The sequence below is a fragment of the Crassostrea angulata genome, chromosome 2 (genome assembly GCF_025612915.1).
Source record: "Crassostrea angulata isolate pt1a10 chromosome 2, ASM2561291v2, whole genome shotgun sequence".
Classification (NCBI taxonomy): Eukaryota; Metazoa; Mollusca; class Bivalvia; order Ostreida; family Ostreidae; genus Magallana; species Magallana angulata.
Window position 1 is genome coordinate 28,442,086 of NC_069112.1, and position 27,541 is coordinate 28,469,626.

At 31.7% G+C, this 27,541-nt stretch overlaps 3 protein-coding genes across 3 annotated transcripts in view; 2 read left to right on the plus strand and 1 right to left on the minus strand.

The window, feature by feature from the left end:
* LOC128171686 (multiple epidermal growth factor-like domains protein 10) overlaps positions 1–27,541 on the plus strand; it is a 295,355-nt gene that overhangs the window by 147,026 nt on the left and 120,788 nt on the right. The gene's annotated exons all lie outside the window — the stretch shown is intronic.
* LOC128171699 (aggrecan core protein-like) lies at positions 1,578–7,724 on the minus strand. The gene is made up of 6 exons (XM_052837470.1): positions 7,410–7,724; positions 4,477–4,576; positions 3,957–4,136; positions 3,003–3,070; positions 2,414–2,516; positions 1,578–1,840 (listed from the first exon to the last, which is right to left on the minus strand). Exons 1-6 carry the CDS (start codon positions 7,722–7,724, stop codon positions 1,578–1,580), a joined length of 1,029 nt encoding a protein of 342 aa, XP_052693430.1.
* Positions 19,173–27,541, plus strand: part of LOC128171697 (teneurin-4-like) — a 127,488-nt gene continuing 119,119 nt past the window's right edge. Inside the window, 2 exon segments of the mRNA XM_052837468.1 lie at positions 19,173–19,230; positions 21,413–21,631. Of these exon segments, the coding sequence (XP_052693428.1) occupies positions 19,173–19,230; positions 21,413–21,631 (277 nt within the window).

Consider the following 27,541-nt stretch of genomic DNA (forward strand, 5'->3'; position numbering starts at 1 on the left):
TCAAAGTTTCACTTGTTACTACTTATCAAATCGACTTTCCTTCATTTGTTCAAGTTATCTTTGGGAGCTCGCTGCGTTTGCTATTATATTGGTTATGTAAGTTTGAAATTTTCATTTCATCTCACAATGAATAATATATTCAAAATGTGTGATGACATTTTCATTTAATGTCATGTGCCTCAGTGTTTTCATGGGTAGTTGAACGTAGCAAATTTCCAATGCAAACATAAGAAGTTTACACTGAATGTAAAAGGAGCATGGTTGCGATTTTTGTCAAAAATTATTTTTCCGATTTTAATGTTTACAGTGCTTTAATAAGGCATTTGTAACATGCACCCAAAATCTAAGTGTCATTCGTTGATTTTTAAGGGAGTTACAGAGCTTACAATTCTTCGCTATGTAAACAAAGCTTTTGTTTACATTTTGAATGTTGAAGTGAAAATTCCAGTTTTAGACTTTAAATGAATCTGTTTAACGTAAGGAGCTGTTTCTTTATGCTTGAAATAAGATGGACAAATTAGTTTGAAAAAGATTTTTTACTGGTACATTGTACCTATGTAAACAAAAAAAGCTCAGTATCTTGCTTGTAACTCTACTATTGACTCTCAAATTTCATTTGATCATCTGATAGGCATTTCTAAACCATTATAAATAATAAATACAGAAAAATAGAATTTGACCGAAATCGTGACCATGTCCCTTTAATATTTATGAATATCTAACAATTTACGAAAATGTAACCTCAGAGAGAGAGAGAGAGAGAGAGAGAGAGAGAGAGAGAGAGAGAGAGAGAGAGAGAGAGATCATGATTCGCGCTTGTATATAATTTTTATCCAACAAGTTGTGTGTCTTCTATCCCCTGGCCTTTACGATATCATGAGATATTCTTTTAATCAATAAACAATCAATTTAGCTCTCTGTTGCGTTTTCTTTAGTGCACAGAAAAGGATTCTTATGAGCACGAACATTCAATTTTAAATCAATTAGGAGATATAAGACTTAAGAAATAAAAGATAACATATTAATATTGTATTTTATTGCTTGTTTAATTCCGTGTGATGAGCCACCATGAAACACGTGATATGTTTAAAAATAAGTCCGTTACACAAATTAAATCAATTACACAGAAATGTCCTCTCCTTTTATCTACAGCTGGTTATATTTCTAGAAGAACGAAGTTATCGTAATGCATCAATCGAATTACAGTCCTTTTAAAACGTTACAATAATTCTTATTTATATCAAATATATTAGCAATTGATAACTAACATAAATATTTTGTCCCTATTTAAAACTTAATTCAAAGCTTCGTTTTAATATATGCAAGAACAATAATGACAAAGATAACAAAATATGCTATGCTAAAATGATCCTAGAATAGCATTCATTATGTAAGGTTTTTGTATGGTTTAATTTTTTATTTTGCATAGCACGATATATAACGCAAAGCTTCAACTAACGCATTGAAAACTGTGTTGAAATTCGAATTCCATTCGATTAGTACTATCAGAACCAAATGCGATTAGCCGCTAGTTGTGGATGATAATTTATATTTTAAGGCCAATGGTTTGTGATGCCTTATTTGTTGAAAACTAGAGTTTTCTCGCAGATGAAGGACGCTTTGTTTAAACAAAAGTGATTCGTCCACGAGCCATCGACAAGAAATCGAATACAGTCTTTATATTTGTTAACATTATCCGGTCTGTTTGGGGCCCATTTCTTAAATACCACTCTTTCGTTATTATTGGTCCATACAAAGTTGTCTTCCACTGCTTTATACCAACCACCTGTCCAGACTGATTTACAAGATAAAAAATTCCCATTCTCATTCCTGCGGCACTCTGAAAATAAATAAAAACACATGCAGTTTAAGATCAACTGAAATAATGTTTGCACTAAATGTCTCATGGCATAATATTGACAATTAAACACATAAACATGGAATAACGTTTTTCTTCTTCTTATTGTATTTTTTACTCCTTAAAACACTTATCAAATGTGTGAAATATAACTGAATTAATTCATTCATCAACGCGCAGACAGAAGTAATGCCTGCTTTTCTAGGGAACATAATTATTTGTCGGTGAAAAATTTGCCCGTCGACACGTTATGACGAATTTGTAAACGTTGTCAGAACGGTTTTGAAAAAAAAAATATATTGTTACAACTTAAAATAAAGCAAGTTAAAAAAATATTTCTATTATTTATACATTTTCGTAAACAAAATTAAACAATTTTGATGAAAGAAAAGAATCCATATCCTAAAAAAAACATACCAAAATCTTCAAATTAATATAAAAAGAACAAGTTTTTATATCATGTAATTGAAAATATTTGATTTAAGGGGATAAAACAGCTTATGTATATTGATCTTCATTTCTCGGAAACATTGCGTGATACATAGTGTTCCTTACCCAAAGAACCAATGTCTATTTCGACAAAAGTTTTTAAGAGCCACTCATTTTCATTTTCTGTATTTATAGCCACCAAATACGCATCATAAGATTCGCAGTGTTCCTAAGAAGAAAAAAAAATAAGCTTTAGAATATGTTCCATGTAAGTTGTAAATGCCACAGTAAAAAGGTCATTATGTTCTTTGCATAAATGATGTGTAATTATTGTGAAAGAAGTAAAAGAAGGAATGAACCTTATTTGAATACACCCCCTTTAAATACACAGAGTGAAGTAAAAGAATAATTAGGTACAATATATTTGAATCCGTTTTTTTGTATATCCATTAACCAGTGTATCATTCTGCTTATTAATCTATCCACATTCACTTCAACCAAACGATAAATATTTAGATTAGTGCAGGATGTATTTGTTAAATATGTTGCATAAAGAACTTATAAGGAAAAAACGAAATAGAATTCAAAAATTAAAAATAGCATCTTTTGGGGAAGAAAAATCCGTTGAAAAAAATTTAAATGCACAAAAAAGTTTAATACATTTATTTCTAAAATAGCGATTTTAAACTACAAATCACAGAAAAAATAACCATACCTTTGCTTTGGTCCAAGTTACCAGATTATTGAAGTGGAAATATATATGATCCAAATATTGTTTCCATTCTTAATAATAAAATAACAAATAAAAAAACAGTCTATATGACATGTGCATGGTGATAACGAACAGTGATCAAAATCAAAAGTCCAGAACAAGAGCAGAGCAAACATTGACCTCTGATGAAATTAGAGGTATGATCAGGTGCTACTGAGGAGTGAGCATCGTATGCTGACCGGACACACTTATCGTGTGCCCTTTGTCGTAATCGGGAAAAAGAAAAAATCCACAGAAAACAAGACGTAATTATTATCGGGGCAAGTAAAAAGTCTCCCAAAGGAACAGGGCCATCTTAGGTTTAGGGACGAACAACAAGGGTCAAATTAGATTTAATAAACTTCATTTATTGCCTATAACAATTTATGATTCTAAAAACTCTATGTATTAACCTCTGTGCGTTTTCAATTTATAACCATTTACAATAGAGTCTACAATTTTTCCAAAAGGGTTCTGTGTAAGACACCACACACTTTTGACCTACCCCCCCCCCCTTAAGAAAGTGATTGGCCAACCCCAAATGAGGAAAATCAAACCAGGGTGCACATTTTGATATGCAGGTCTTTCATATCCTAGAGTTTTGTGCAATTTTGTCTGTTCAGCCATCTCTGAGAAACACGTAGGACAAGTTCAGAGCGGGAAAGGAGAACTAGACACGATCTCGTTGCGAGCAATATGGAGGTCTTCCGTCCGATTTTATAATTTTTCATTGATACATGCTTGACCTTTATTTTGCTATTTAACAGCTAATCATGATTTAAAATAGAAGAAATGGGGTCTTTATTACAAGGGCCAGATATCATTGTGTTTTAGGTTTTAGAGTTTTGGTTGAAACAATTTTGACCATTTTATCATGATATAAAATGATACGATTTTTCGAATAAAATGTAACTTTACCTGTTTCTTCACAATGGATATCGTATTTCCATTCTCCATTTGACTGACAGATTAGCCGTCCTGAGCCAAATTGGTAGTATCCGTCAAAACACGAGGCGTGTATCCCCCTATGTATACCAATGGCGTCTTCACGTTTTGTTGTACTCAGATCTATGTCTGTTCGAGCAGGTATTCCACAATCTTATAAACAAATACATATTTTAATAGTGTTTATGTCAGTGTTTATATTGAAATTATTCAAAATAACACTTGAGAGAGAGAGAGAGAGAGAGAAAGAGAGAGAAAATGAACACTCTTTTCTCTTTAGCTGGTTTAAAAATCTTCAACCATTATATAAAATAACAAAACATTAATAATTAAATACGCTACCGCTAGTTGAATTAAACATTAATCCAATAATCTATCTTTTTTATTTGAATATCTGACAATATTCTTATCTTACATAAAAATATTCTGTCACTCATAAAGATTTTCAATTGTTTCATTTGCATACTACAGAGTAACGGATTTATTGGTTTACCTGACAAAACACATTCATTAGTTGGGTCCATGGAATACTTCTTGTGTTTACATGTCTGGTTAATTTGACAGTTTGAGTTGGCACATGCTCCAGCCAGGTCCTATCAAAGTAAAACATAAATGAACGTACAAAGCTAACTCAAAAAGTTACCTGTTAAAAAAATTTCAAGGCATAGTTGTTTTGTTTTTTTCACATATGTGTTCCAATGTGTGTGTACATGTATTTGTTGAAATGTTTGTATGATTGCTTTCATTAAACAATATCCAATTTATCAAAAGATTTTTTATTAAATGTTTGATTTTTAATGACTGGTTTCGTATGTTACAGCGAATCATTGCTGTGCGAGTTATCTGCTCTAACGACCATTTAACGTGGCCGAGTACAGAACGAGTACGCACGCTCTCGCGCAGCGTTTCATTTGTATTGTGACGTCATCTTTTTGGTTTGTTGACGCCATGGCGTGATAGTTTCAACTGCAGATATTCAGCGAAATTTAGTGAAAATAGCTCGTTTGATGTGTAAAATTGATATTATATTGTGGAATAAACATAAATGTTTCGAAGTATAAGCTATATTTGGGCTCGGGTCGAAAACGTCAAGAGGGTTCAGCAAGCCTAACCCTCTGTCACGTTTTCTTAACCCGCCTAAATATCGCTTAATTCATTTATTTCAAAACATTAACAATATATTTTATATTTATTACCCTTAATATGTGATGTTATATATTTATTTATAACTTAAATATGTCGTAATGTTTTAATAACACAGTAAAGATCACCATTTCCGTCTTTGTCAAATAAAAAATAGCCATTATCTGACAAACTTGGAAATTGGGCGTACAAAAAATAACTTCGATAAGAACCCTGGAACAAACCAGGAGGTAAAAGGTTTTTTTTAATTGACAATTTGATGCCTTTTAGCAATAACTTTAATATATAAAACAAAAAAAGAAATCCCTAGGGCAGAGGTTTAAAAAATGTGCAAATTTGGTACATTTCAAGCAAAATCCCATAGGGTCCTATGTTAAAAATTAACTAACTTTGAGATGACCCCTTACACAAACGGTGTGGTAAATGTCTTATTTTTTTATCTTAAAATAATAACTATATCACTAGAAATTCTTGTAAAAAATTTCATTCAAAAATCTAGGGCAGAAAAAATTAGACCCGGCCTCGTTAAAAGACATGTATAAAGACTTTTTTCTTTTATTTTTATTGAACTACGAAAGATGAAAAACTTGTGAATTTATTTTCAAAATATATTATGCACATGGCGGGTGTGACCAGTCAGCAGAGAACGCTCACTCCTCCTAGGCACCTTATCCTACTTCTATCTATTTGGAGGTCCGTATTGCGCTGCTTTGAATTTGTATTTCGTTTAATGGATTTTAGATATGGTTCACGGTTTGTTATTGTCATTTTTTTCCATTATGGGTCTTTTTTAAAGATATAATTTTTGGGAAATTATTTTAATTAACTCTTACAAAGACATTCTTAGACCGAGGCCAATTTGTGCATACTTTAGGGCAATACCCTCTATAAAGAAACAAAATGACTTCTGGTTTAAGTTTTTCGACGGTGTTGATAGTTCAATTGCATTAACCGCTGGCAAGACTTAGTTATTGAAAATAATCGATAAATTCGTAATGTATGTTGAGCATTGATTTTCAAGGAAATTTATTTATAAATAAATTGAAAATAATCAGATTTTAAACGAAACGAACAATTTAGATATTTTCTTTTAGTCGTCGTATGTTTCCCTACGCCAGAGTTCAATGGTGTCTATTCACCCGACGCTCGGCTGTCACCGTCAATCTCGACAACCAATGAGTAGAGGTTTTGTGAATGTCGAGATTAACGGCGACAGCCGAGCGTGTGGATGAACGAGATCCGAGTTCAATATTGTTTGGATCCATACAATTTTCCAGATATATTTCAATTACTTACACCTAGTTTGAGGGAATGAATTCTACCTTTAAATATTATTCAACATGATTCATATTGGGTACTCGAAATTCTTGTCGGAAAAGTCCTAGAATTCATAAAATAAAAATGTGCGTAATTCAAATACAGATTATTAACTACTTGCCGTGCAAAATATAATATCATTGATTATAAAACACAAAAAAACCTGATAGAATCAACTCCCGTCAGTTCTTCAGTACCTTGATTTATTTTGTTGTTTACAGTAAATACATATTAAGATCCCATTATGACTTTCTCTTAAGCTTAAATTAAAGATACACCACTAAGTTTATTTTAACCATTTAAGATAAAAAGAAATGCAGAACTTTGTCAATTTAACCCATTTCTAAAAAAAAATCCAAACTCTATCAAATGTCACTTTTTTTATATAACAACAAATTTAATCATCTTGTTTTATCTCAAAAATTGTCAATTTTTTACTTTAAATCAAAAACAATTGAGCCTTGCAGACACCATCCTATCCGGGTTGTTAATTCATTCTACAGTGCACTCGCCCCATACCGTTGGAACCCGAATACGATCAACGTGATTGACAGTTTTTGTATGTACATGTAAAGGGTATATTGGACGTCCGCTTAGAGACGTAAGTTATCTCTGGGTACTCCGACGTCCTCACATATCAATGACCACTTCGCGCTAACATATTTGCCGAAGAGATATAGTAAATATGTGTTGTTTGGCAATTATTGTAAATAAATTAATTTCAGATTTTTTTTGTGTGTGTGAATTTCGTTAAGGAAATGCAACTGAGAATAATAGTGTAATATAGAGAAAATAAATAATTATCGAGCAGTTTTGAGATATGACGTATGCATCATTAAAAGGTTATTGTGTATATTTAAAACATATCAAACAATTATCCAAGTACTGACCTACATAAAAGTGGTGTTATCATTAATTGATAACTTTGAAAGGTTATGAAACTTGACAAAAAAGACAAAATGTTACCTTAGGCCAGTGCTCCTTTTCACTGTAAACCCATCCAGCGCTGTCTTCGTACTTAGTGTTCGCTGTCTTTTTATTTTCGTAATTAGTTTCACAGAAATTAGCTCCTTTGAAGTAATTGACAGATTTACACCGCGGTGTTACCAGACATTCTATAACACAGTCCAAGAAACTTAACTGTGCGAAGGATTGGATTAGTTTCCTGTCTAGTCTGTACCCACGCTGAATTTTAGAAAAGCCCGGCTGTAGACTGCCATTACACCGTACAAAGAAACTTATTACAAGGCATAGGCATCTAAAAAAATGGAACAGCAGCATTGCTTTGCAGATAGAGGAAATAAAATATGAAAGATGAAAACCAGTTGAAAATTCCAGTTAAACTTTACAACCGTTGTACTTTATATAACATTTTGAATAAATCAATAAGTATTTTATGATATTACGCATATTTAATAAGCGATGAGAGAACTGGGAAAAAGTGACATTGCCGTTCCTGTTAATATTGCATTGGTTAAACAAGGATATTGGCAGAAATTAATAACCACTGATCAAAAACCCTGCAGCTATTTCAATTTAATTTTTTTTCTTTAAAAACTAAATATAATTAAGGTAATAAACAATATATATTTTTAAAAAAATGATTATGAAGCTACGGATTTAGTAATTGGTTGCTGCTTGAAAGTTTTGATGTTTCATTTCGCCGATGTCAACCATTTGGTATTACCCTGACTTTTTGTGTGACTATCGTAATATGTTTACATTTGAAGATAAATTTATAGCCAGCATATATTCTAGCAAGAAATCGATACACGATGTTTCAAAAAAGAATTGAAAAATGATTCAAAAGCGTTTTTGTGAAATAAAGCTAATTGAAGTCCAATTACGGTTACCATAAATGGAACATATAATGATTGAGTTGCGTTTTATCTGTTAATGATAGCTAATGCGCGTGTCTATTATCATAACCGAAAAACGGTATTGGGTGCGCCGCGTAGTAATACATAGCATTTGCTATATAAAAAATGTTATATTAAAGTGTAAAAATTTGAAATAAGATGAAAATAAGTAATATGAAATAATTCTTTGAATATTATGAGGTGATAATTTCGGTCGGAGCGTGGTCAAATCTATCATTAAGCTCTTAAGGCTTTATTGTTTTGACCGCGCCCCCAACGAATTCATTAACTCATAATACTTAAAGAATGATTCCTTATTACTAAAATGAAATCCGGAAAACTGAACTGGGTTATAAATATTTCATTCCTGTGCCACGGCTTAGTTAGAATTGAAAAGCCACACTGCAGAGCTATGAAACACAGTACAATAGAATGGCACAATATGTAATGAAAGCTCGAGTTCCTAAACGATACTGCGTGCATCTTTCAATAATTCAATGTCTGTATTATTTGACAGAAATATTTCACACCAGCCTCAATGATTCATTTAAAACAAAAATCGGTCTTTATTAAACAATCGTTATAATATCTCTCTCAGAATGCGCTCAGTCTTATGGAGAAAATGGTCAGTATCCGTGTAGTGCACACTGAACAACCGAACATGTGACAGATTCAATGGATACTGTTAAAATCTACAACTAATAAAGTTAATTTTTCTGGACTAAATACAGGTTAGACTAATACCACTGATGATTTTTACATCTCATTATCAAAAACTCGGTCATACAAAAGACGATAACGCGTATCAAACTCTTAAAACAGCAGTAAAAATTAAAAATGAAAAAATTCTGTGCATAGACAATCCACACTGCACGGTGTATATTTACAATCAGTAAAATTGTTAAAATTAGAACTATTTATAGTTTTTGGTTTTTTTTCCTGACAAAAATTTGAAAACATTGAAAGAAAAAAAATAAATGCATTTAAAAATCAACTTATTTAGGATATATCTGACACAATCAATATCTGACCTTTTTAATAAAGACAAGAAACGTAAAATTAAGAATATTCCTATTCCAACGTATATAATCTTTATTTAAAGATTATTTGATTGTCAAACCAACTTTAGTGAATTACGAAAACAATTTAAATGATTAGACATGTGATAATACTTTATGTTTCCCAAATCTATTTTGATCGCCCTTTGTGTATTCCAATACGTTTAAATGACACATTTAGAGCCTTTAAAGTATGGAATAAAAACGCATCGAAAATATCTAAAAAAAAAAAAAAAAAAAAAAATTAATAACATAAATGGAAATCGTCACTGAATTTTATCTATGGATGAATACTAGAGTCAACTTATCAAAATAAAGGTTATGATGAAGTTACAAGTTGTGATTTAACCAAAAGAATACAAAACCACAAAGAGTACAGTATACATGTAGTAATTAATCAAAGCATTACATAAAATTAGAAAACAGAAGAAAGAAAGAAAAAAGATAAGATGGATGAATTGACACAAACAGAAAGATGAATTTATATATGAAGCAAACTGTACTTTCTCGCAAGATTGCAGTCCAACTTTTCAAAGAGCGAAATATGTTCAGTGAACTGAGCCTTCAGGGTTTTCGTATAATATTGAAATGTCAGATAGAAAGCATATCATAAATTTTCAATTCTTATAATGCCGTAATTGATATCATTTCGTCCCTCATAATAATGCAGCGAGAATACATAATGAGGCATTTTGATACTAGTAGGAGCAGGGGCTTAGGAGTTTGGAAAACATCAGTTTTGACGTGTGGCCATTTACAAACTGGTTGCTAGGGTTAACCCTGAGACACTTGCCATAAAACGCGTCTTACCATTGACAATAAAAATGGATCTGTTAAAAGAAACTTGAGCGCTGAGTAGTTAAAATATTTGGAGATAGTATTCTCAATCGTTTTAAACCTAAATGTTTCAATAAGACCAAATAATACGTATTTTGTATTAAGAAGTCTTGCCAATTGCATTTCAAAAAATGCATACATCAGAAATTTTTGTAATCCCTAAAAATACTGAAATAAATAAAGATTAATCACTATGTGGTTATGAACCAACCAATCTCTATTAAAATATACATGTTTTTTGACTCAAGTCGCCTATTTAAAATACCATTTGCACCCATGAAACAATGGTTACTTCCCGTATAGATGACACATATACTACGCTGGATTTGATTTGGTAAAACAAAATAAAACTCGGCCAACAGATGGGGACTGCACTTCTATAACTTCGGCGACTTAAAGATAATTTGTATTTGATACCTGTATTACCGCGTCAATGAATACAAATATTACAGAATGATATCAAATGAGATAAATTGTAGTAAAATATTACCGTGGTCGATTTGATAATCAAATAGCAAATAACGCGTTTACTTCCCTATATAGTTTAAATAAACACTAACATTATTTACCTGAGGTAACATTATTTTTCTCAATAACCTAGTTCAAAACCCCAATAAATGATATTTGATAAATTCATGTTAAACTTAAATTTCGTTTTCCTTCTATACAGTAGTCAATAATCGAAGAGCTGTATTACATCAAATCAATTAAAAACCCTTTATAACTTTTGTATTTAACATAATAATACTGCAAATGAATTGAAGTAAAAAAAAAATCCAACCAATTATTTGTGTTAAAAGTATCAGATAATAATTAAACAACTTTTTTAGGTGAAAAAAAATAACAACACTTGCAATTAAGCTTCATTTAAACGGGAATACTGAAATAAGGAAGGTATGTTAGTAAATAACTGATTTGAATTGATTCTTCAATTTATTACAAATTTGTTCTACAAAATGTACATGCAACACATTAATAACCTCTCCATTTCTTTTTCAAAATATCTAATGTGTATATTGTTGTATGATATAAATAAAATCTGGTTATTTCTTTCCTATCCACTCTACAAGGCTAGGAAATAGAAAAACTAAGATCACGTAGGTTAAGAATCATTTTTAATCAATCGTATGCTTTAATCCCGTTTTGATGTGTAAAATACTTTCCTGTATGACATTCGATACCATACATATCGTTATTTCAAAGTATAAACGGAAACAAACATTGTGATGCCATCAGTGTCATATGAACAATTTAATTTTGGTTGATATTTGTTAACCCCATATTAAGCTTGATATGGGATAAAAAAGTATGTATCACTTTAAGCCTAAATCTCTCAATAGGAATCTATACCTCATTTGAATGCATGTATAGCAGTGATAAAAAAAACACCAATTCATATGATAATTTTTAGGGTGGTTTGGGACATTTATCGATATCAATGGGGATTAATGTACAATATAAATAAAACACTTTCATCGGTTAAAAATTTCAATACCTTTCCAAAAATTACGTTTTAATTTTTTTGGAAAGAAAAAAATTAAAATCTCCGTCGGGATTCGAGCTCATGACTTGCGGACTCGTAGAAAATCTCTAAACCACTGCCCTACGCTGTTTTGTGACAGATACGGGTAAGAGACTGTTCATAACACTACACTTGATTTTATTTTTTATTTCGATAAATAGTACCTAACAACATGGATGTGTCCCATGCCTTAAAAACGAATAGCTATGAATGACATACACGTGTTTCCAAAGCAATACAGCTAGCCTCTGAATATCAAATAAGCAGTCGACTTTATCAGATACATGTACATGTACAAATGCGTTTAATTGCATTTAATTTGTGTGCGGCAGATTTGCCCAATCATAAAGTTGCAAAACGTAACCACAAGGTACATTTTATTATGTCAAAGTGTTGTGTTTTGATACTCATTTTCGTCAACATGCGGTAGTTTAAGTGCTTGGTAGTTGGTATTTGGGTTTAGTTCTTGATAAATTGTATTAGGGTTTAATTCTTGGTAGTTGGTATTGGTATTAAGGCTTGGTTCTTTATAGTCAGCTTTGTCAGTTGATGTTTTTGTGTTGGGTCGGAACAAAGATTTCCAGCACAAGTGGATATCACCGTGAAACAGTCTTTTATTAAGTATCCTATAAAGTAAGTTTTAAGGATTATTCAACTTATAGGAAATGCACTCTGATTTCAATAATATCATCGTCATTTAGTACATTCTTTATGAAACCGTATGCATTACATTTATTTGACGTATTGAGAAATAATTACCAAAAGAAAAAAAATCCGCCCGTTATGAGAAGCACTACAATGAAAAGGACTATGGAAAATCCAGCTATCCAGGGTGTAATATGCTCTGCATATTGATTTCTCTGTTGACTTTCTACAACGAATTTCGGTTACAAACAATACAACTCAATTATAGACAATATAATTTCTAGCAAATAATTTAAAGTAAAGCAAAACTTTGACAACAAAATCATAAATACTTATATAAATAAAAATTCATGTACATAGAGTTTCAAAACGACATAGATAAAATTACCTTGAGTACACTTTTCTCCATAAAAACCCTCGTGACACCAGGATAAACATTTCCCAGTAAATCTATCACATGTGTGGTTGATACAATGCTGACTGCAGGGATGTTTGCAGTTTTCACCATAGGATTTTACACATTCTGAAATAATCAGAGATTTTGCTATAAATATATATATTATATAAAAAGTATATTCAACGAGAGTAGAAATATAAATCTTTCACACATTTAATTACCGTCTTTGTTTATTATATGCACAAATATAGCATAATGTTATTTATCAATCTCTCACTTGAAATAAATAGTCAAAAATGTAATGTAGAAAAAATAAACATACCTCTGCTACAGTCGCTGTCGGTATATCCCGGGTCACATCCCTCGTCACAGTGACCAGTCTGTTTGTTACACAGAGAACCATTCAGACAGTGACCACTACAGTTGTTGAGACAGTTGTAACCAAAAGTACCATTATCACACGCTTAAACCGTACAAAAAACGTGTATGTAATAAAGCGAAAGAGAAATCTGAATTCGATTGACTTCAAAAAGATTCTTATTTTGTTTTTAATACTTTTCAATACTTTAAAAAGTAAAATATACTTGTAAGTAGTGATTGTATTAAGATCCTATTCCCATAAAAACACCAGGTTTCAAAAAAGACTATTTTGACTGTTTTAATTTAAAAAAAATAATTATAAACTAAATGTCTTATACAATCAAATATGTAGTTATAAAGGATATATGTAACCTATGTATACGCAAATTAAATAACAATCGTACTTTTCTCACAGTTTAATCCTGTCCATCCACTATCACAGCCTTTGTCACACAGACCAGTCACGTGATTACAGGTAGTACCGTCTCTACAGTGTCCTTTACACCGTTGACTACAGTTGACACCGTACAACCCTTCACTACATTCTTATCAAAAAAACATAGCAAGCATATATAAGAAGAGATTTTTTACTTTGAAATATTGACCGGCTTTAAAGGCCTGGCCTGATAACAGAGAACGACTTCAATATGTGTATCCTTTGTCACTTATCTAATCGTTTCCTCATCATATGTTTTATAATCGTCTGGCAATACTTTAACATGTAAACATTATTGATAATTTTGTAGTATTATTTATTTTTTAACCAATACAGAAAACAATATGCTGTTACATGTAATATAGCCCACACCCCCTTTGAACGTTTCGATTATTCAGCTTATCTTAGGTACATACAATAAACCATTGATACTGAATGCTACGCCGTGTCGCATCATCCAATCAAGGAAGCGATATTAATCAGACTTAATTTTCTATGTGATAAAAGCCTGTACTTGTATCGCAAAATGTCCCCAACCATCCAGAGTTGCAGAGAAAACATGATCCATGTTGTACGTGACATCTCTTGTATTTGCAGTTTTTTGGACATGAGTTGTTACAGCTTCTGCCATATACAAATGTTTCACAACCTTTAAGCAAAAAAAAATGAAATATATATGGAATAGGGAAAAATTGACATTAACACGCTTTAAAGAGCAAACTTAACCGCGTTAATACGGAATTTGATTGGGATAAAACCCTCGTTTTGATCCATTTCGGTAGCATTTGAGTTTTTTTAATTTTCTGGGTTTTTTTATCCCTAAAACATCCGAAATAATAATCATAAAATTTCATAAAAGATGCATATTTTTATGCTGCAAAACGGTATAGTTCATTTCTATAATGGAAGTAATTAAAATACTGTTGGGATAAAATCTACACCTTTAACGACGACTTCACAAAGTTCAGTAACGACATTTATAAGTTCGTATCCTATAGGGTAGTCATATTTGTCTAGTCGTTCGTTGTAGAATATTACGTAACGACCGTATTCCGCACAGGTGATTGTAATATTCAACGGCGGTAATTGAGGCCCATCTTTGTAGCAGAGAGTTGAACTCCTAAAATCACTCCCTATTGATACATCAGTGTCAGATACATACAGAGAAAATCCAGCAAATCGGCCACGTTGTCTGAACTCTAAAAACAGATTAAAACAGAAACTGTTCATTAACATTTCTCTATCCGAACACAAACTACGAACATTTTTCGTTTCAGTCCTCCGGAAAAAATGTTCTTGTCTAATACAAAACAACGAATTAAAGTAGCTTAGATGCAATTGTTACAAAATAGCATTTCATATAATTGTTTAAATAACATTACAAATACATCTAGTTACAATAATATTTTTTACATAACTTAAACATGTAAATAGATGGACATGCATGTAAGTTATACAGTGTATAGACCGGGCAGGAATGGTAACTGTTAGCTCCTAACAATCTTGTAACGGATGAAGCCATGACCAAAACGGCACATGGAAAACTACTCTTACTGCACGCCAAGTCACTTGTGAAAGATGAAACTACTACGAGTAGATTGAAAATTTCTCTAATCACGTTGAATAATAAAGTTCATAATTCCAATTGCGAAAAGAATATATTATATACTAACGGCATATGATAAAATATTTTATGTGTTTTGTTGAATCCAAGTTTAATTCTAGTTTCTACAGAAGACTTTAAAATCAGTCTATTGAATATTTTACGAAACATAAATGGAGTGAAAAAAAAAAAAAACAAGTGCCGAAGCAATGTTCACATATAAAGTTTTGAGCTATGTTCTAATTTTTTAACTCTACAAGTGAAAATCAAATTTTTGTTTGAATTAAAAAAAACCTTGGCCTGATCATTGTTTACATTTAAAAATAATATGAGCTGCTTTTCACTCTTTTGACTCTACAACTGAAATGCAAGTTTTTGTTGATTATAATAAATACCCTAGTAAAGCATTATCAACTTAAAAAAAGTAGTAAAACTATATTAGAAAAATATCATCTCAAATTGTGGCAATGTTCCTTTCACCAAAGTCTTTAAAGTTGCGGTAGGAATTGATATCTTGTAAATAAAATTACACACCATAACCATCATAATTCCAAAAAAGTATGGCAATACTGTAAATGCTGAACACTTTTCCAAGGTCCACCTTCCACCATACAGTTTTGTCAGGGGAGGTGTGACCAATTCCCTGTGCTCTCATACATGTCAATGTGTTTCCATCAACAGCAGAACTAGCAGCGTACCTGTCTAAACCTACATATGTGTGTGATTGAGTGGCTTCTTTATTGTACGATAAATCATCTGTAACCGAAGTCAAATCTATATAAGTACATGTATATATACTTGTAACTTTTTTACCCCAACTATACAATAAAGGTTATACATATACCCGCCTTAATATAGCTTAATTCATATATTTCAAGACAGTAACCATGTATTTTATATCAATGACCCTTAATATGTGATGTTATATATTTATTTATTACTTGAATCTGTCTGAATGTTTTAATAATACTATTAAGATCACCATTTCTGCCTTAGTCAAATGACAAAATAGCCAAAATTATCTGACGAGTCTGGGAAATTCGGCATACAAAAAACAACTTAGATAAGACCCCTGAACAAACCATGAGGTAAAAGAATTTTTTATATGACCATTTTACACCTTTTAGCAATAACTTTAAAATGTAGAAAAGAAAAAGAAATCCCTGGGGTAGAAGTTTAAAAAATGTAAAAAAAAAAAAAAATTTGCAAAATTGATACCTTTCAAGCAAAATCTCATATGGTCCTATGTTAAAAATAAACAAACTTTGAGATGACCCTTTAAACAAACGGTGTGGTAAACGTTTTATTTTTTTCATTTTTTAAACAATAATTATATCAGTAGAAATTCATGTAAAAAAAAATCATACAAAAATCTAGGGCAGAACAAATTAGACCCGACCTCGTTAAAGTAACATAGCTGTGTATTTAAATCTGTATAAAACTATTATTTTTTATCCAAGACTTATGATATATAAACTGTTGATCATAATAAATCAGATCAATAATATGAAACTTCACTGTTAACCAAAAATTTGAAGATATTACTTAGCATTTCTCAAGCTAAATAACGCCTACTATTAAATAACACGAGGGAAAACAGACACTATAAGAAGGACACGGTAAAATTAAAGATATCGACGGCTAGGTTGCTAATAAATGATACCTATTTATGTTTCCGTACATACACATTTTAGCAATGGAATGGCATGACATAAAAAATTGTTTAGTATGCATATTTTTTTAAAGAAGCTATAGACATTATAACTGCCATCCAGTACCTCCGGTTCTTTGATTTTGTTCCTATATTTAATACAACATAATGGTATGTTTTTACGCAGGATGACCTTCTTCATTATATTTAGGTTAACTTCAAAGTTTATTAAATTTTCAAGTTTTAAAAGTATTTTTACATACCGTATGAAAATGCTAAAGATAATCCTGCAAGAAAGGGGATTAAATTTTTAAAATGCATTTTTCTCCTTATACATCATACCGTCTGACTGTTAAGTACCCGGAAGATTGAAAAGGAAATATATATGGAAAACATGTCCGGTCATTACTTCTTTGCTTAACTTATCAACGAAATTTTTATATCTTGGGAGAAACTGACGATGGTGATAAAAATGAATTTACAGACACAGGAACACATTTGCATAGTTTAACTTCAGATCAATAAGATTTATGGTGTATTTTGTCAAACTTTATTTTGAGATCCTTTCAAAGCCATTCTTACTGTGTAAATAGGAAAAACATGTCAAGTTTGTTTTTGATATACTAGTATGAAGCATTAAAATGGCCGAAGACACTAACAAATTTGCTAAACTTTATAGACAACCTCTTCTTTTAAACACAAAAAAAGTAACACTATTAATAAAACTAAAAGTTAAAAAAGAAAAAAAAATCTTCTGCAAATTAATGAGGTTGGTTCTATACTTATAATATAAATCATTTGTTTTTCTTATCATTTTATTTGATTACTACGTTAACAATTCAATCTGAAAATAAATAATTAGTACTTAATGTATAATTATTTCACAGACAATACTGAAACCCGAATTATGCCGTATAGCTGAACCTAAACAGCATAAACCTACATTTTTGGCATGGCTGTTAAATCATATTATTATGAGCGATAAGACTGAAGACATTAAAGTTCTCAAGTTTAAGTTCATAAGATATATTATTTTAATTTACACAATATTTTTAATACGATCAAATTACACTGTCGTAACAGCACTATTATTTATCATTATCAAAAATGATATTTTTAATTTGTATGAATGAATGTATCAATTCAATTTAAAAAACAACAATCAAATTAAATAAACTAACATACTTAGAGCTTTTTTCAAAATACCGTCGATTTTCCCACCTAGTGACAGCAAATGTTTACGTCAACCGCTCGCTAGACTCAGTAAGCCGGAAACTTAGTATTAATTTATTAATATGCATCTTTGAAATGACTTTCTAAAAATGTAGCTTAAAAATACGCAGACACTCAAAAAGAGAGAGAAAGAGAGCATATGATTGAAACGTGCAACTGCATTAAAAAAAAGTGTACTGCAGATCGAAAAACAACTGATTCTTTTAAAAATACACATATTTGATATTATTCTTTTGTTTGGAATGACTTTAGTCAAATATATATATATATATAGAGAGAGAGAGAGAGAGAGAGAGAGAGAGAGAGAGAGAGAGAGAGAGAGAGAGAGAGAGAGAGAGAGAGAACTTAGCTGGCTCAGCGAGATAGGGCCTCATCAGGCCCCGCCGTCACAAACTTTAATGAAATCAATAAAATACTCAGTCTCAAGTGTGAGTATAGATCTCAGATTTATGATTAAAAAAAAAAGATTCGAGTTGGGGAATGAGATGAGTGATTTTAAGATTTAGGTGACGATGGAGCCAAATTTTCCAAAAAAAAAATATCCTTGATTGAGAGAAAAGAGATAGAAAGTAAGAGAGTGAATGCATCGATACAATTCAAACATTTGAAATCTCTTTGACCTTCAGTGTTCAAGAAATCAAAATACAAGCAACATTTGTCAGTAAACGCATGTATATATGCATACATGCGTTATATAAATCGATTTGAATGAAAACTAAACCGTCCTTATTCATATCTTTAAGTTAGCGGCATTTCTTTGATGCCAGCTCTTATGACCCAGCCAGCTCAAATGCAGTCATACTGTGTGGGAGTTTCGGCGGCATGTCCTTGATGCCGGCGAAGCGACAGGCGTATGGATTTAGCAAGCTGCTGACGAAAACAAAACTGTCAACAATTGGGAAAATCGATGGCATTTTGAAACCAGCTCTATTCTAATATTTTCATTATCATTATGTGCATTATTTAGATCTTTTTGGATTAAATACATTTGTAAATAAAATTTGTTAATTTACATGTTTTTTTATTTTTATAAGAAAGTTCCGCCATACAACAACTTAAAATATTATCAATCACTTCCTGGTTTTACATATTGATGTTTGGGGTAGTTCGTAGCATAAAAAGGGAGTAATGAACTTAACAATCGTTTTCCATTATGTAACAGGATTGTTGTTAGCATACGCTTATGGTATGTACAATATTTGTTCATGTTGTTTATATCTTAAAGGGACTCGGACACGATTCTAGATCAAATTTTATTTTTAATTTTTTAGACATAAATTTGTTTACTTGCACATTTTAAATGATTGACCAAAATTTTAATGTTACAATTTATGCTATAAGAGAAATACACAGGTAAGATTTCAATTGTTTTAAAAAAAGCTCGAGTTTTATGTTTGTTTACAAATAATGTAAACTATGGAATTTCCATTTCTTTGGCTAAATAACTCATAAAAAATAAGGCAAACTTGTTTAATGTGTTTATAAAATATATTATCAAAAGAAGAAAGCAACATTTGATTGAAAGTTTTAACAATAAAAAAACATATGTAAACCATAACAAGGGTCAAGGTTTCTTTACAAAACAAAGAAATCCAAAGTCTGTATCTTTCTCATAACTCAATATCTGGCTTTCAAATATTGATAAAGCACTAAAAATACCCAAATTCATCATTCTAAACATTAAAAATGGAAAAATAAAATTTGAAATTTTGAGTCAGAATCGTGTCCATTGATTGACCATTTAAAAGTTCTACGAAATTGCAAATTGTTGAACAACTGTATACAAACTCGTAACGTTTATGATTAAAATTACACATTTATTTTATTCCATTTACTGATTTTGATATATTCTTTTCAAAATTCTAATAGAGATGTGCATGAGAATATCCTTCTTGAGCCATTTTTCTCGCAAATGTAGCATTAGTTATAAGGAAAAACAAAAATATTACAGTGCTTATAGAAACACAAAACTAGTAGGCTATGCTGTTTACAACACTAGCCTCTTTTCACTATGTATTTGATAATTAACCGGGTTTTCCAACGGAAAAATCCGGTTATTAAAATGGTGAAAATGGCGGGCGGGCGGGCGGCTGCCAAAAGGGTACCCTCATTGTACGGATAACTCCTCCTACAGTTTTCAAGACAGGAAGTTGTTCTTTTGCAGATCAATTGTACATATATAAGAGGTGTGCATATTGCTAGGATTTTGATTTCCGATAATTTATCGAAAAAATACCAGCTTTTGAACTTTGGCAAAATGTTGCATATAGGGTACCCTCATTGTACGGATAACTCCTCCTACAGTTTTCAAGATAGGAAGTTGTTCTTTTGCAGATCAATTGTACATATATTAGAGGTGTGCATATTGCTAAGATTTTGATTTCCAATAATTTATCGAAAAAATACCAGCTTTTGAACTTAGTCATTTTTTGGCAAAATGTTGCATATAGGGTACCCTCATTGTACGGATAACTCCTCCTACAGTTCTCAAGATAGGAAGTTGTTCTTTTGCTGATCAATTGTACATATATCAGAGGTGTGCATATTGCTAGGATGTTGATTTCCGATAATTTATCGAAAAAATACCAGCTTTTGAACTTTGTCATTTTTTGGCAAAATGTTGCATATAGGGTACCCTCATTGTACGGATAACTCCTCCTACAGTTCTCAAGATAGGAAGTTGTTCTTTTGTTGATCAATTGTACATATATCAGAGGTGTGCATATTGCTAGGATTTTGATTTCCAATAATTTATCGAAAAAATACCAGCTTTTGAACATAGTCATTTTTTGGCAAAATGTGGCATATAGGGTACCCTCATTGTACGGATAACTCCTCCTACAGTTCTCAAGATAGGAAGTTGTTCTTTTGCAGATCAATTGTACATATATCAGAGGTGTGCATATTGCTAGGATTTTGATTTCCGACAATTTATGAAAAAAATACCAGCTTTTGAACTTAGCCATTTTTTGGCAAAATGTTGCATATACATGTAGGGTACTCCATTTCACTGGATACGGGTTGACATGGATTATGGATACAGTTTACATAAAAGAAAACCCGGTTTGCTGTCACATTGACAGCTTTTCACTTGTTCTAAACTTATATACTGACGGACTGTTTAATAAAATCATTCGGTCATACATCTCAAATCAAGAAAAATATAATGACTTATGAATTAATTTGTAATCATCAGCAGTTACGTTATGTTACTTCATTAAGAGATCACGTATCTTAACTTTATAATAGTGCTATTATAAATTAAGAGTTAATAACATGTATAACTTTTCTACGAAACAAGTGCATCGATCTTATTTTGAAATAATATAAAGGATTATTACTACTACCATGCTATACTTGATTTACAGATGATTTATCCTATAATAAATCCACTACCCAGTCACATACCTATTTAGGCACTAACTATGTGGCTGATAACGCAGTTGATAGAAACAGTACAACGTGCATGAGGACACTATACATAGGTCGCAACTCTCCAGACAAGACTTTATGGTGGAAAGTAGATCTTGGTGGAGTGTACAACATATACGGCGTTAACGTGTTATTTAAGAGCTACGAAGGATGGAGTGGTATATATATTTTGATTCATGTTAGGTATGATTCCTTCGATACTGGCTTTACAAATATTTCTACAAGTCGTAAAGTAAATCTTAAACATTTTAAGAAAAGTTGTGATCAAGTAGCTTAGGTAAAAGATAATCTTTTTCGTTCATAGAAAGGAAAATTCTTCTTAAAATGATATTAAACGAACGTCGTAAATTTAAGTAAACAATGTCAATGTACTCATAATGCATTTAAAAAAAAAACGCCGAAAAAATGCATATTCTGTATTCAATATAAACTGACATTATACACACAATTGTTACAGACACCATTTAGTATCTATGTAGTATCTATGTATCGAAAATCATATTGCGACAGGTACCTGTAGCTAATGGGAAAAGACGCTATACCTCTTTGACAGTCCGATAATTTTGTATCTCATAGCCCGTATTCTGCAATTTATTTTACAAAAGGTAATATCCCATGCGTTATTTCATCTACTCCTTTTTATACAATAAAGTATAAAAAAGGAAGAATGATCATTTTCAAATGAGAGTGAAGAAAGATGACTCAAGACCTAATTAGATTTAGTATATTTGTATTGATTGACGCATTATCTAGTAACAGTTAAATTCGTTCTGGTGTATGATTCTGTCCTTTCAATGATTAAAAGGAAAAAAGATTGGTTGGATCTTAAGAACATAGAAAAAAAATGCGTTGAAAATACAGAATAAGGCTGCCGAATAAATGCAAATTTATGGCGTACGCATGTTACTCAGACATATAGATAGACTTTGACAAAATACAACTGGAGAACAAAAACGTGTCTAGTTCCACTCAGGTATTTATAACCGCACTTTCTAAAGAAATGTTTGGTATATTGTTGTTACCCTGGTCCGTCCGTTCTTCTGTCACGCTTTACTTTCTCAAACTGCTCTTACATTTTATAAACTAGTAAACTGAACTCTTGGAGTTTGATTTAGGGTCTCGTGTTATTTTGTAAAAAGGTTTCTAGAATTATCTGGTAGTTCAGGGGGTTAATAATTGTTAAAAAATGAATTTTTTTCACCAAACAACCTGCTTTCTCAAACTCCTCCTTCTTTTCAACAATAGACAAATTATCTTGGAATATAATTTTGGATGTCCTATAGATGCGCAATTAGGTTTCGGAAATGTCAGTTTTTTTCCTGAGGGTAATTTAGTGGCTGATTTTTTATTTACAAATAGTCTGGTTCCAAAAACGTCAACATTTATTGCAGTAGCCAAATAATCTTCTAGAATATGATTGGGGTATCATTGTGATTTGTTGTGGGGTTCAGAATTTTTTTATCACAGGGGTCGGTGGGCAACCAAATATGACTTCTTTTTTATTTCAAAAAAGTGTGGTTCACAGAACTACTCAACAACTTATGGAATAGCTACGTCATCTCTTGGAATATGATAGTGGCTAGATTTGCAATGAAGTTTTCTATTTTAATTTCATCCAGGGAGACAAATAGTTGAAGGAAATTGACACTTATCATTCCTAAAATAAACGTAGATCCCAGAACTTCTTTTATAATTTAATGAATTGACACACCATTACTTGGGATTTGAGTCAGAATAACTTTACTCTTACACTTGTTTGTAAAATACCAAATTTTAAATCATTTCTTGATTGGTATTTTTCTTTATATGCACTTTAAGGTTTTGGAAATTGTTGGGTTTTTTTTAATTTTGAAGATAAGCGAAATGTTATATGTATTCGGGGCAACTGTAAAGGCACCTTACCAAAGCAGAGTCACCATTAGGCTAAGAAGTACCCACATGGGCCAAACACTTACTATGAATACAATATAATAGTTGATCATTTCCAGTTCTGAAAAGTCAAGGTGTCTCAAAGGGGTAAACCTATATTACAGATGATGCTGAATGACACAGAGAGCAAGAATAAATATGGCATGCGCGGATCTAAAGGGGGATTGTGGGGGTCCCGACTCTTCCCCCTCCCCTGGAAACTGAAAATGTATGACATTTACATAGTAAAATTATCGCAAATATGCCTCGTCCCCCTTCCCCGGCAAATACATATATCCTTTTGATTACTTTGGGAATAAGAAGTTATTTTTATTTTCTAATTAAGGTCTTCCGTTTCCAACGGAAGACCTTGTACTGATTCTGTTGGAAATTCTTCATTATTAGGGTCTTCCGTTTCCGACGGAAAACCCTCTTGTTATTCTATTGTTTCTTTTCCTTATTAAGGTCTTCCGTTTCCAACGGAAGACCTTATTGTTTTCGTTCGGTTTCTTTTTCCCTATTATTATTATTATTAAGGTCTTCCGTTGGAAACGGAAGACCTTATTGTTTTTCTTCGGTTTTTTTTCTCATTCTTCTCCTTTTTTTTTCTTACCGATTTTGTGTCAGCGATTACTCGGAAACTGTTTGATCGATTTTGATAAAATTTTCAGATCTTTTTGACATCATATTAAACTTGATCGGAAATTATTTTGGTTGATGACGTCATATCCGTTATTGAAATATCGACGTTTTCTTGATTTTCAGAGTGTCGGCTTGTCCAAGAGTGTTTACAAAAACTATAAAAGATATTAAATTCAAAATTTCAGGAATGATAGACAAAAGACTGTAGATATGTAATAAGGCATTAATAACTTTCAGGCACAAAAGGCGCCAAAGCTCGGTAGGGCTCGAAAAATGAGATAAAAAAAGCGTTGTGATTTTGCATGGTTTTCTTAATTTATCTTTTTTCTCACAAATATTTTGTTAAGACATATAGAAAAAAAAATTATATTTACAAGATCTTTCGTTTGACACCTAGAAAAAGGGGCTGGCCCCTCACATTAGGGACCTAGAGCCCTTTAAAGTTTTCCCTTTATAACTCAAAAGCGGTTAAGATTTCGATATGGCTGTCGCTGCAAAAGTTGTTCATTATGATCTTATTAATGTCGTTACAACAATATTTTGTTCGGATATTGCGTAATATGAGTTTAAAAAGCCAGAATTGTTACCATATATTTGCGTTTTATTTGGCAAATAAACGGGGTATTTGTGCGTACAACTGACATAAAGGGTACCAGTTTACATACGGAAAGTGTTTAAAAAGTTTAATTCTTTTCTAGGGAAACACTTTATGGATAAAAAAACTGTTTCTATGCAATGCATCTGTGTCGCATTTAAAATCTAGCTGCATTCCGAGCTGTGTATGTAAACAACCCTTGCCCGCAGCCGAGGAAATAGGTCACAACTGGACTAGCGAGCGGTCTGCCGTTATCTAATACACAAAATTTGCGTCCTGCTGTAAAGCACACATGGATTCTTTTTATGTAGCTGCAAACACAAAACTTCCGATTTGAATTATTTTAATAGTAAATAAAAAGGTTTATACCTTTACCTACAACCGTAGACAGTGTACAAGCTTGCATTCGGAAAGTGTTTAAACAGTTTATTAAAAGGTACTTTACTACACCGAGACTTATACTTTTTAAGACACTACGTCACAAGATGGCGATTTAAATGTTTTGTTAAACTGTTTGTATCAATCGATTCAGATGTATATCGTCATAGCTCAGTGGTTAAAGTATCAGGCTTGTGAACCGCAGGTAATGAGTTCGAATCCACCTGGGGCTTTTGTTCATGTTTACTGAATGACATTTTTGAAAATATTATTTTTTATCTAAAATTGTTCATTTTCTCGCCTCTTTGATATATATAATTCTTATCCATCATTCTTTCTATCATAATCAAGTAACTTTCTGCTGATTTGAGAAACTATTTCAAGGTGTAGTGAGGTACCTTAATTCTTTTCTCCGTAAACACATTATGGGTAAAAGAATTGCTTCTATGCAATGTATTGAGTCGCATTTAAAATCTAGTTAACTGTGTTCCGAGCTTCATGTATGTAAACAATTTTACGTATAACCGATCCTTGCCCGCGGCCGAGGAAATTGGTCGCGGCTGGACAAGCGAGCGGTCTACCGTTATCCAATACACAAGATTTGCGCCTTGCTGTAATGCACACACGGGTTTATTTATGTAGCTCTAAACACAAAGAATTCAGATTTTAAGGATATTAAAGAGTAAATGAAAAAAGATTATACCATTACCTACGAAGTATTGCTATTTTGCTCTCGTAATTAAAAATAAATAGATAGTATGACTGTCATTGAAAAAAGGCGTTCTTTGTGATCTTGTCTATGTCATGAAATAGTATTATTGTTGGAAAATAAAATTCAGTTATCAAACTGCAAACATTTCAAACCCATCACGTTGAGTGTACATTTTCATAACACGGGCCAAGGATATGCCGCGCTAGTGGACAGCCGATTCGCTGTAGGACACATGCTTCTCGTGTTTATACGTTATCACACGTTTCAATGCTCATTGATTCGTTGTTATTTTCATTTCCAATTATATTGGTTAAAGATGCATCAAACCATTGATTAAAATCATAGTTCGTAAAATAAAGGAAAAAAACAGCCATCAATGAATATAATACGTTATACAGTCGTACGATTTGGAATGTAAATAAATTCACTTGTGTCTATTTGTGACATTTTGCAGCTGAGAATTAAATGCATTACACTACCAATTTCAACAAAATATAGGGGGTATTCACATAAGTATCTGTAATCTATGATAATCTATGATAATGTGATACTTCATTTGGCTAACGAAATATTAGAATTTGTTATGTTATAAGAGAGAGAGAGAGAGAGAGAGAGAGAGAGAGAGAGAGAGAGAGTTCAGCAGGATGTAGTAAGTGAAAGTTGAAATATTTTTAAAAAGCGTTCGAGATAAGGCAACTTAAGAAGTACAATGTTACATGCTTGCGGTAGGTGCGGGCGCGATAAAACTAACCATTTTTAAACAAGTTGAAGTTTTATTTACATTTAGGCCGTAAAATAATAAGGGTCACAATATTGGTATAACCTCTTCTCAGTGGTGGTCAGATTCATTAAAAGTATACTCATTGCTGATTTTATTCATTTATTAATTAATTTTTTTTTATTCTGAAAGAATATGTGAGTTTTGAAAAGTTTATGTACATGAACATTCATTGTAAAAGTTTTGATTGTATTCGGACAGTTGAAGATCGAGTAGAGAACACATGGTTAAAAATACTACTTAGTAGATTAATTGTCTAATACAAATCGAATTGACTCTAAAATTTGCATATTCAAGCACACTTAAATAGTTAATACATAAATTATCCATATGTTAATAAAAACGTCTCTATGCTGTATTATGTATTTGCTGTCGGATTAGGACTGTTCTTCCCCAAAAAGAAGCGCTCGGCGATCGCGTAAAAACGTTCTGTAAAGTACAACACCTGATTTGAGTACATGCTTATATATATATATATATATATATATATATATATATATATATATATATATATATATATATATATATATATATATATATATTTAAAAATGTTTACGTTTAAGTAAGCGAAATTGTAGATGTCATGGAGTCAATAAGCAAATCAAATTCGCCAATCAGGCAATAGCAGTTACATGTATCTAATGCCTATGATTGATAATTTTACAAGGTAAATTAATACATGTAAATATGAATTCTAAAGCACTCCCTGTTCCCCTGTTAAAAGCTCCCGTTACCTGCATTCTTTTATTAACGATTTTTGTGCAAACATTTATTCGGAAATGCCTCAAATTTTGTTACACGGGCCCGATAAGAAGATGAAAGGATGACCCCTGAAATTTCTTTCCCAAATTTTTCAAAAACGGTCACAAATTTCAAACACTGGTTGAATAACATATAACTTATTTTGTACAAATTGTATGTGCATGAATGACAATGTTCCTGTAACTTAACAAAAAATGACACTTTTTGAAATCTAAAAATTTCTGAATTCATCATTAAAATTAATAATGTTAGACGGCCCATGCAGCAAGTTTTTCTAGCCGAGTCTTTCG

Bases quoted from the DNA above. Each gene is read 5' to 3' on its own strand.
- LOC128171699 (XM_052837470.1), bottom strand. From the start codon at position 7,724: ATGCTGCTGTTCCATTTTTTTAGATGCCTATGCCTTGTAATAAGTTTC. The intron at 4,577-7,409 runs GTAACATTTTGT...TTACTTTGATAG, and splicing joins AAAAGGAGCACTGGCCTAAG to GACCTGGCTGGAGCATGTGC. The intron at 2,517-3,002 runs GTATGGTTATTT...TTTTCTTCTTAG, and splicing joins TAACTTGGACCAAAGCAAAG to GAACACTGCGAATCTTATGA.